This window comes from Nycticebus coucang, chromosome 16 (genome assembly GCF_027406575.1).
Source record: "Nycticebus coucang isolate mNycCou1 chromosome 16, mNycCou1.pri, whole genome shotgun sequence".
In the NCBI taxonomy this organism is placed as follows: Eukaryota; Metazoa; Chordata; class Mammalia; order Primates; family Lorisidae; genus Nycticebus; species Nycticebus coucang.
Genome location: NC_069795.1, coordinates 35,028,165 through 35,040,347, shown reverse-complemented (window position 1 = coordinate 35,040,347; position 12,183 = coordinate 35,028,165). Strand labels below are relative to the sequence as shown.

Here is a 12,183-nt window from a genome sequence, read left to right as displayed (position 1 = left end):
GAATGCTAATCTTATTCATGAGGCTTCTACCCTCACGATGTGATCACCTTCCAAAGGCCCCACAACCTACTAACATCATATTCAACATATGTATTTTAGGGGACACAGTCTTTTAGTTCAACACTTGTTTATGCTATAGATTATAAGCATGAAAATTTCCACCCTAGAATGTTTGAAATAAATGGTAATTTAATTTTATGCTGGATTTTTTTTTAAGAAGTTCGTGAACCCTTTGGGGTTGTATCATGTGTGTGTGTGTGTGTGTGTCCTTCTGAGGAACAGTTACTTCTAATCAGATTATGGGGTAGGTCAATACAACTGTCTGATAGTTTTTAGTAAAACTCAGTTTCATTTTGTACTGATGCAAACTATACCACCAAGACAGGATAATAAGAGCAAGATAAACTGTGCGGTGAAGATGAATTTGTTGTTTTCATCTCATTAATCTACCTGAGGTAGCTGGGAAAGAAGGCAAGCAAGAAGAGCTGTGACTTGGGTCACATTTTCAAAAGTGCTGGGAAGAAACTACCCTGTTTCCCCGAAAATAAGGTATCCTCCGAAAATAAGAACTACTTTCAGGAAAGATAAGACGTCCCCTGAAAATAAGACCTAGCGCATCTTTGGGAGCACACCTTAAAATAAGACACTGTCTTATTTTCGGAGAAACAGGGTAGGAGATGAGAGGCCAGCAAGTGCCAGGAGTGTTCTGTTCAGAACAGAATTCTACTTTTAGAAGATGCCTAAACGGTTAATTTTAAGTGGAATAGAACCCACTGTCAGCTATGCTACGTGTATAAATCATTCTTGAGAGCTTGCTCAAAGGCTTTCCAGGAGGAACAATGTAGAATAATGAAGCATCCATGAGAATTAAAGATTCCCAGCATCATCACCTGATTTATCTTATCAATCGGGGTGTCTTGTAGTAAGATCATGTTGTACCATGATCACCTGATTTACCCTATCAATCTAGGCATCTTATAGCAAAATTATTTTCATATTCATCTCTATCTTTAAAGACCTCAAACAGTAGGTGTACCAAAGCACATTGCTACCTGGCTTTGGGGAATATGCTATGTCATCACTGCTCCATCAAAGGAGTGGCAAGATAGCAAGTTCTTCTTATTCATTGGTGTGTATGTTTTTAAGCATTTGATACTACTGACCAGCCTCCTTAAAACATTTCTTAGCCTTCTGTATTTTCTTCTAATGCCCCTTTTACTTTGCTAACCATTGCTCCTCAGTCTTCCCAAAGAGGTCTCCTTCCTGTCTGCAGTTCTTTGGGGTGCTGCCTGTGGCTCTTTCTCTTCCAGTGACTGTCATCATCTTTGCTCATTGAGGCCTTACAAATTATTCGTACTTCCCACCTGCAATTCTCTCCTGAATTTCAGTACCTTATTTTTATCACACTCATTCTAAATCCATGGTTGCCTGTATATCCTTCAGGTCCTAAATTTAGCAGGCATAAAATTGAACTCATTATCTTCACCTCAAACTTTTTCTGTCACCATTTTCCCCTCGTGCAATTAATGCTGTCACTACTCAAACTCCTGAACTTGGAACTTCAAATTGCATTCAGACTTCCCTTTTCCTCACTATCCATACAGTCATACAAATCTTGTTTCCATCTCAGAAATGCCATTAGAACTGATCATTCTTTTCTCTGTTCCCATTGCTTGTTATCTTATACTTGGATTCCATACTCATTTTTTCACCATTCAGCTTTCCCCAATATCCAGTCTCTTTTCCACATTCTACAACAGATATTTCAATAATAAAAATATTTGCTTGTCTGTTATCTAAAACACAGTCTCTATTTTATGAAGTCCATCCCAATCCAATCTCTTCCTATTTGTCCTTCCTTTACTCTTCACCAAACTCTTATTTTGTGGCCACACTTAACCCCTCAGTGCGACTCGCCTTCTCGCTAATGTATCTGTGCATGTCATTCCGTTAGCTTGCAATCTCTGTCCACACGTGAGGACTTGGCCATCCTTGGCTGTGTATTTCCATAACATTTAGTTCTGAACAATACAGGGTAGAGTAATCAAGAGTCAGGGTGCTGGAACCTGACTGTGTGAGTTTATAGGCCCTGTTACTTGTCACTGTGCGCCCTCTCTGTGCTTCAGTTTTCCCTGTGTAATTGGGACAGTAACAGTGCCTACCTCGTAGGGTTATTAAAGTGCCCACAGTAGTGCTTGGTACATAGTAAGTAGCTGGTAAGCATTTGCTGCTGCTTCCTCTGAGGTTATGATGATAATGTTGTAACAGTCTGCCTTGGCAGAGGGGTAATTATTTAATTGTTTATTAATACTGGAATCAACTCAGAGAAACATGGCCATTCCAAAATAAAAGGATTTTGCCTATAGAAAGCCTAGATCCAGTTTGTAGGCTAATCTACCTCAGCTACCTCATGGATTTCTAGTCTCTCCCAAGTTATCCACTAGTTAAAATCCCACTAGTATTTGGTTGGTACATGCACATGTACTTGTCCCCAAACTTGCAGTCCCTTCCTTATCAGTAAGGAACATGCCCTGGCTACAAATCTGGAGGTTCACTTTGTCATTTGCATGGCCAATGGCGCTATCCATGCCATGGGTGCACCTTGCGGTGACGTGAACCAGACTCTACCAGTGGTTCTCAACCTTCCTGATGCTGTGACCCTTTAATACAGTTCCTCATGTTGTGGTGACTCCAAACCACAAAATTATTTTCGTTGCTACTTCATAACTGTAATTTTACTACTATTATGAATCATGATGTAAATATCTGATATGCAGGAGACCCCCAAAGGGGTCGTGACCCACAGGTTGAGAACCGCTACTCCAGACAAAGGTAGGCCTCCTAAGTGTAGCAGAGGGAAGTTCCTGTGTCAACGTAAAGCTTTCTAATGTAAATACAGAGTCAGACATCTGGTTATCTGATTCTTCCTTCTGTCATGTTCTGGGTAACATCATAAGAAATATTATGATTTAAACCAAAATTAGAATTTAGCAAAATGTTTACAGGCCCTTTAATTTCTGCGAAACTGCTACAGACTCATTTATTTGGATGTTATTTTTTATTTTGATGACTGTGGTCCTTAAAAAATAAATGTAGATTACAGGGTTTCTTAGAAGAGTTTACTTTTTAAAGCTACTCTACAGTAAATCATTTTGAATTGCATCCCAGTTTATCAGTTTTTATTTATTAGAATGTTAATATACTAGTGTCTTCAAAGTAGAGAACACTTGTATTGGCTATGGGAAATTACAACACATTGGAGAAAATCTTATCTTAGAAAATTGCAGCATTAATTAATTGTCAATGAAAGTAAATTTTGAAAAGTAATTTTAATTTTTAGAGAAAACAAACAACAACAACAAAAAACCCTTAAGGTAGAAATCCAACTTGAGGAATAAAAGACAAGCCAACCTATTAGATGGCTAATATCTAAATTTGGCCATGAAAATTTCAGAATGAAAACTATGTATTTGTTATTGTTCTATTTTATTTTTTAAGTTTATTGGGTTTCTGGTTCTCATCCGTATAATGAGAAATAACATCTAAATGGATTTCTAACCAAATGTCATAGCTGCCTATACAAATACAGACATAAGCATACATGCACACTTGAAATTATAGAAACACATATAATGGTAAAAATGTAGATCTGAAAAAGAAAGGTAAATTAATAACAAAAGTAATGACTTGGCTTTCTGTAGAACCTAGAGTTTACATCATACTTAACCTAATGTGATGTGGTAGAAAAAGTTTGAATTTTATTCTCTGTGTGAGAAAACCTCTATGTTGTCAAAGTAGTTTCTCTATGACAGCATCATCATTTACATAAAAAAGTTAAAACAATTAAGATGTGTTCATCTTAATTGGATTTTAATCGAACTTTGGATTTTATTCTCTGTGTGAGGTTGGGAAAATCCATTAACTGCCCAGAGCTTTAGACTTCTCATCTGTAAATAGAACATAATAGAGAGTTTCTTCAAGGATCAATAAATAATGTACATAGAAAGCCTTTGCCAACTGTAAAATATAGTACAGGTTTCAGAGATTACAGAAATAGAGATTTCAGAAATTACTCAGCGATCTCAGAGATTATTTCAGATATGAAATGAGTGTGACAGATATCATTGTCCTGTGTGGGTGTGGAAACCAAGACGTGTAGCAAGTGATGAGTGGCCAAACTAAAGCGGGACTGTGGGCTTTAGCCCAGGTCGGGTATTTCTGCACGTTCCACATGCTGTTTCTGAACAAGGCCTGCAGATCATTCATAGGACACAGCTATTATAAATCAAAGCCTAACCTGATTTTAAGACTTCAAAAACATTTAATGATGGTTATCTTAGTGAGAGAGGTGGCTTGCTCAGGAGTCAAGACTAGCCTGAGCAAAAGCGAGACCCTGTGTCTACTAAAATTAGAAAAAACTAGCTGGGCCTTGTGGTGGGTGGTTGTAGTTTCAGGTTCTCAGGAGGCTGAGGCAAGGGGATCTCTTATGCCTTAGAGTTTGAGGTTGCTGTGACCTAGGACACCTCGGCACTCTACCCAGGGCACAGAAAGAGACTCTGTCTCAAAAAAAAAAAAAAAAAAAAGAGAGAGAGAGAGAAAGAAATGGTAATATTATTAAGTAATATTTATATTTGTCTTTTAATGCAGGTAATGAATTTGGGCATCCTGAATGGTTAGACTTCCCAAGAAAAGGAAATAATGAGAGTTACCATTATGCCAGAAGACAGTTTCACCTAACTGATGATGACCTTCTGCGCTATAAGTTCCTAAACAATTTTGACAGGGATATGAATAGATTGGAAGAAAGATGTGGTTGGCTTTCAGCTCCACAGGTAAGCTCTTTCCTCTAAATGTTATGTTTCAGTCACCAATGCTATGCATGCTTAGAATGGCAATAGATTTAAATCTATATGAAGAGCTTTTAAAAAGCACGTTATTATTCAGTGTGTAGTGGCCTGCAACACTTAGGTTGTCAAAACATGTCACTGAATCTCTTCCATAGATAATGAAATCTTAAACATAATGCCCGGCTTACTTTTCTGGTTAGTGCGTTGTTGTTATTTAAATTTAGTAAATTTTTATTTTCATTGACTAAACTAAATGACAAAAGCTCTGCATGAAACCCATTTCAGAAATTACTGTGGAAACATCTTAATTGTTTTAACTTTTTTGTTGTGTAAATGATTATGCTGTCATAAAGAAGCTACTTTGACAACATGTAGATTTCTTTATTCCCTTTTTTCTCTCCTGGTCTCTAACCTGTCATTTCACTAGCTGTCATTATACCTGCATGCTGTTTTGTATTTTTCATGAGCCTGTCTCTCCTCCGGAATTAAAGTCTCCATTTTCAATAAGTTTTAGAAAACATAATTAATAGGTATGAATTTTATACAGGTTTTTTTTTTCCTTGCAAAAATTAGCATATAGTATGTGTTTGTTATAATCCATTTATTTACTTTATACTGGGGCTGTTTGAAATTACTGTTGATGTGTTTTTACTTTGGTGTCTATGATTCTTTTTTAAAATGGCTGAACAGAGGGACTTACATATTCAGTAAGATTGGCTGCATGCCCTAATCACGTTTATTAGTAATCTTATTTCTAGAAGAGAGAGCAAAATGATGCTTCTTTTCAATAGGAGCAGTGTTGAATACCAAAGGCATGCTGTTTACTCTAGAGCTTAGTTCACATTTCTAAATTACCAAGAGTGGGGCTGCTGATGTGCATGGCAATAAGTTCTTTTAAGGCTGGGGCTGGGAAAGGCTGGTATTGAAAAAGCACAAGCTTTTTACGGCCAACTGTAAATACCTGATGAGTAAAAGAAGAGTTTGCAGATGTAATTTATTTGCAGACTTTCTCTTTTTATTAAAAAAAAAAAAAAAGCTCAACATATTATAATGGACTTTAGATTGCTATTGAATCTGACAAATTTGTGTAAAAATGTAAAATTTTTAAGATAATTATAGTTTCAGAAACTAGATATAACAATATTACCTTAAATTTTATAAAGTAATTTTATGTATCTTACCTCATTAATATGGAGACCAGAAAAAAAGTCTTAAAGAAAATTGATTTATAAATAGATCTAATTTGTACATACACTTTATATATAAATATCATTTTTTTTTTTTGGCAGTTTTTGGCCAGGGCCAGGTTTGAACCTACCACCTCTGGTATATGGGGCCGGCACCCTACTCCTTGAGCCACAGGCACAGCCCAAATATGTTTTGACTTAAAACCTAAGCCACAACACTATTCCTCTATTTGTGCTTTGTTGTTACAAATGGCTGGTGAGATTGTTATATTCTAAATCATTTTTGAAGCTGTTGTTTGCTTAGTGTTCAGTATAGCAAAATTGTGAAATGTTCAAAAAAATAAAATGTTCTGGAATTTTCATTTTTTGCAACAAGACGATTATGAAAGATAAGAACAACTTTTTTATAATTAGTGCAGTACACTATTTAAATGGTATTAATTAAATGTGACATATGTCTTAATTCTTGCAGGCCTTTGTGAGTGAAAAGCATGAAGACAATAAGATCATCATTTTTGAGAGAGCAGGTCTTATTTTTATTTTCAACTTCCATCCAAGCAAGAGCTACACTGATTACCGAGTTGGAACAGCATTGCCAGGGAAATATCCTTTTTTGTTGCCTGTGAATACGAATGTGTACATGCAATTTTTATTTTAACTCAGAATTATAGAAAAGACTACTGCTGATCTTGGTGACAGTGGCTTTTAGTCTTCTCATCTGAAAAGTGAGGAATTGAAATAGTTGATTGATAAATCTTGGCTCAGCTCAGTTATACTGATTATTCTTAACCATTGTTTTGGCTCTAAAAAGTAAGATTCTAAACATATTTTAAAATAATATGTTGTTCCAATAAGAAATATAAGAGACAATTGTAGTTTTTCTTCTAAGAAATATTGGGTAAGTTGCCTCTCAAAATTGTTTCCTTTATCATTCTTGTAGGAATGAATAGATAATAGTTGTGTATACAACTTCCTTCCCTTTTGTCTAATCAATCCTTCTCCTAATATTCAGGACATAGCTCACTGTTGTAGGCCTGAATTGGTAAGGAGGCTAGATAGGGAGGTGTGAGCAATGGAAATAGCCGTAAGGGTACTGTTGATGTTTTTTGTGTATTTGTTTACTCACGCTTTCATTCATTTCACAGTTTACTGAGTACTTGTTTACTGAATACCAACTCTGTGCTATATACTGTAAAGAGAAGCATTTCCTGGAAGAGATAGCCACTGCCTTTAGGGCCTACAAAAAGAAAAATGACAGATTCAGGACCTAGCAACAAATCAGCACAATATTTCAGACAAGCAACAGAAAGAACATGCTTCTCTGAAGCCCTGGCAGTAATTAACATCTGCCCCCTGAGCAAGATGCCTGTGCAACATGAAGTCCTATGCACTAGGGCGCCTTCAGCTACAAAGAGAGAAACGCCCTGTTCAACTGGCTCAGACCATAAGGAAATGTATTTGTCACAAAATAAAAGTCTGCAGGTAGAGTTAGACCCGAACTTTGACAATATCAAAGTTCCCTGGCTCATTCTTTCTGCCTTCCAACTTCTGGGAAGTTGGATATCAAAAAGACATCCCCTGTTAGAAGACAAGAGCCATGGTTCTAAGAGTCACCCAATTAACATGGTAGGGTTACCAACACTAAAAATGTTCTTCAGACACAAAGAAAATGCAAACAAATTTTACTTTTTTTTTTTTTTTAGTGGTATCAGTATTTTTTTTTACAAATTTTATGTCATAGTTATATAATTTTTTAAATTAAACATGAAATTGTAAAATGTTTGCTTATCCTTCCTCATCGTTGAAATCTCTATTTACTCCATTTAGCTTGGAATTTTTTTTTTAATTAAATAATAACTGTGTACATTAATCCATTTATGGGGTACAATGTGCTGATTTGTTACACAATTTGGAATGCTTACATTAAATTGGTTACCATAACCTTCACCTCACTTATTTGTTGTGCTAAGACATTTATACTCTTCTCTTAACAGTGTTGACATGTACCCTTGCTTTGTGCACATTAGGTGAGGTCCCACAAAATACCCTCCCTCCTCCCAACCTTCCCCCTGCCCTCCCCTCTTCCTCTTCTTCCCTCATTCTTTCTGGACTCTAGATGTGTTTTAGCATTCATATGAAACTGTAGGTAATTATATACTGGTTTCATAATAGTATTGAATACATTGGATACTTTTTCTTCCATTATTTTGTCTCTTTTCAAGATAGAAGTCACATATCTAGCATTTTTTTTTTTTCATATTCCATTGAGCAGACTTGGATCTCACATCCCCAAAGACATTTTTAGGAAGAATGATATCACCATGAGAGGCTTAATCAGGAATAGTCACAGGAAGAGGACTTCTTGGGGAAGAAAGCACCCAGACAAACTGTTACCCTGCCACTAAGAAGGAAAGGGCTAGCGCTGTCCAGTAAGTAACCTGTAGTGTGTGCCACTGCCTTGTGCTGCCCAGTGACATGGAGGGTGGAGAGAGGTGCCTAGGCAATTGCTGTCACACATGACATCAGAGTTTAGGAGAGGAGGATGTAGCTATGACTGCTAGCCCAGATGTACCGTTGACACAGAGAATAGTCTATGTCATCTGTATCTTTATATGTAGAAAGAAACTAACATGATAGGGTTACCTACACTAAAGAAATGATGTTCCATTGGGGAGGAACAAATGTTCTCACCATCTCAGTGAAAAAATGCAAACAAATCTTAGATGGTAAGCAATTTGTGTATGACTTTTCTTATCTCCAGATTGCTAAAGTGATGTCCATAAAGCTAAGCCCTTCTATTCTTGATAATATAATGCATCAAACCAAAATGCACTTACAAAATACTTGGTTTCTGCTGTAGTCTTTGATGGTATGTTTGCAGTACTGTCTTTGATCCTAAGTGAGAGAGAAGAGATATTTAAAGCCAAACTATGATGCAAGGTATAGTGCAATAAATGGAAAGGGGGCAAGAATGTTCCATAGGAGGACAGAGAACAAGGAAAAGAAAAGAATGAATAAATGAGTGTAAACAGCAGAAAGAGAATATAGAAAAGATTGTTATGACTAGATCTTGAAATGGATACAATTATAGTAGAAAATAATTGAGTAAAGCTATTTCCACTGTTGAAAGCATAGACTACCTTTAATAATTAGTGGACAATACATGTACAGTGGACTAATTAGAGAATGATGGCTATAAAACAAAGTACTTAAGATAAAGCTGAAAACACAGATTGAGATCGTATAGCAGAAAATTTTAATGCCATATTAATTAACTTTTTTTTGTTTTTTTGAAACAGAAGTCTTACTCTGTTTCCAGGGCTAGAGTGCCATTGTGTCAGCCTAGCTCACAGCAACTTCAAACTCCTGGACTCAAGCCATCCTCCTGCCTGACTGACTACAGGTACCTGTCACAACACCTGGTTATTATTATTTTTTTTTTTTCTATTTTTAGTAGACGGGATCTCACTCTTGCTCAGGCTGGTCTCAAACTGCTGAGCTCAAGGTATCCTCCTGGTCAGCCTCCCGGAGTGCTACGATTACGGGCATGAGCCACCATGCTTGACCAGTTTAAGTTTTTTTCTATGATTTAATAATGAGTTGCTGAAGATTTTTGACTAGGGAGCTATTTGATAAGAATGTATGCTTTAATAAAAGTGTGTAAAAGAAGAGAGAGATTGGAAGTACAGATATTAATTATGAGAAATTGGAGTGCACCCAGAAGATAACTAGGGCTTGAACTTAAGTAATGGGAAATAGAATAGAAAAAGCAGTGAGAGATAGCTCTTTCTTGTAGTGAAAGGACATAGCCTCTGTTTGGACATGGAGCCTAGAAAGGGAAATATAAAGTTTCCCTTTGAATAATTAGAAGAATATTGGTAGTGTTATTCCTGAGGATGCAAAGCAAGGAGAATTAACCAGTTGGAGTAATATAAAATATGAATTTAATTTAGGATTCAAAGCAGAAATACATGGAATTTTCAGTGATGACATTTAAGAGAAAAGTCTTGGCTCAAGCTACAGTGATCTATCCTAAACTATTAACTTTGATGAACAAATATTACAGAATAGAAACATATATAATAATTTAGTATTTTTGAGTATGATCTACCTAAAAGTTGGTGTGTTTTTACTAATATAGAATCATACAGGGCCAACTGTGGTGGCTCACACCTGAATCCTAGCACTCTGGGAGGCCAAGAAGGGTGGATTGTCATAGCTCACAGGTTTGAGACCAGCCTGAGCCAGAGCGAGACCTTGTCTCTTTATAAAACTAACCAGGCATTGTGGTGGGCACATATAGTCCCAGATATTCTGGAAGCTGAAGCAAGGGAATTGCTTGAGCCCAAGAGTTTGAGGTTGCTGTGAGCTGTGAGCTCACAGACTCTACCAAGGGTTATAATGTGAGACTCTGTCTCAAAAAAAAAAAAAAAAAAAAGAATTATACAGAATAGAAAAGCCTGCTTTGGTTTTTGATAAACTTTGAAATTGAGTCCTCTGAAATTTAGTGATCTGTTCAAATGTCTATAGTTACCTGTCACAAAGAAATTTTGTATTTTAATAAATAAATATTGAATGTTTTACATTAGTGACCTCTTTCAGAAGCCATACTAATTATAGTTTGTAATGACATAGACACTTTGGAAAATTGGGCCATGTCTTTATGGAAGTGATATTCAATGATTGTCCATCCATTGCGTCTCCAAGGGAACCTTGAAGAAATATTGTTGGCCAATTCTCTTCATTTTGTTTTCTACAAATTTATGCCCACTTGGCCCACTTGGGCCTTATTTATTCTTACTACTAATATATTTCTCATTCTTGTCTGTCAACAAGCAGTAACTAATTTACACATGATATTGCTTCCTCCGAGGACCTGTGCATTTTAATAAGTCTCATAATGCTCAAAAATTATTCAAGATTTAATGGCCCAGATATGTAATTGAAGAATTTTATTACACTGCAGATTTTGTGTGTGTGTGTGTGTGTGTGTTAATAATGCTAGCCCTAACTCTGAGATCGAAATCACAAAATTATCTGGATTTTGAGAGATCCTACACTCTACCCTTACAGTTCATCGTGAACTTCTTATCCACAAATTCCTTTGAAAATAATAACTATTATTAAACTATTTCTCAGTGCTAAGAATCCCACTATTTCACACAGTAAATATTTCATTTTTTAATTATCAAAAATGATGTCTCAAATGTTAATGCCTTAGTTTTCTACTTTGGGGCTAACACCTGTTCTACCTGCCTGCTATTTAAATCAGAAAAGAGTTGAATGTGCTTCTTATAATACCACCTCTCCTAGTCTTCCCACTTTCAGACCAAATTAGTCTATTTTTTTAAATATAAATTCAGTGAGTACAAGTGTAATTTTGTTAATACATTGTGTAGTAGTTTACTACAAGGCTTGGCATGTCATGCCTTTGGCTTTGTTTTTTTTTTTTTTCATTTAGAATTGCTTTGACTATTCGTGTTCTTTTTTGGTTCCATATGAATTTTAGAATTTTTTTTCTAATTATGTATAAACTGATATTGGTATGTGGATAGGGACTACATTGATCTGCAGATTGCTTTGGGCAGTAGAGTGATTTTTTTTTTATTTTTTTTTTATTGTTGGGGATTCATTGAGGGTACAATAAGCCAGGTTACACTGATTGCAATTGTTAGGTAAAGTCCCTCTTGCAATCATGTCTTGCCCCCATAAAGTGTGACACACACCAAGGCCCCACCCCCCTCCCTCCGTTACCGGTGAACCTGAGATGCTTTCTCCATTTGTGTTTGTGTCCTCTGTGATTTCTTCCATCAGTATTTTGAGTTTCTCTTGTAGCCGTCTCTGTGACAACTTGGTTAGATTATATTTGATATATTCCTAAGTTGTTTTCTTTTCTTTTCGTTTCTTTTTTTGGAGTGATAGTAAATGGGATTGCCGCCTTGATTTGGCTTGATCATGAGTAGCGTATAGAAATGTTACTAACTTTTGCATCTTGATTTTATATCCTGAAGCCTTACTGAATTCATCTAACAAGTCAAAGACTTTTTTTGGTTGGGTCTTTAGGGTTTTCTAGATATAAAGTCGTATTGGCAACAAGTGGAGATAATCTGACTTCCTCTTTTACAGTTTTGATTTCTTTTTATTCTATT

At 36.1% G+C, this 12,183-nt stretch overlaps 1 protein-coding gene across 1 annotated transcript in view; it reads left to right on the top strand.

The window, feature by feature from the left end:
* GBE1 (1,4-alpha-glucan branching enzyme 1) overlaps window positions 1-12,183 on the top strand; it is a 284,024-nt gene that overhangs the window by 234,156 nt on the left and 37,685 nt on the right. The window contains exons 13-14 of the mRNA XM_053564216.1: window positions 4,648-4,832; window positions 6,507-6,639. Coding sequence (XP_053420191.1) covers window positions 4,648-4,832; window positions 6,507-6,639 — 318 coding nt within the window. The remainder of the gene's footprint in view (window positions 1-4,647; window positions 4,833-6,506; window positions 6,640-12,183) is intronic.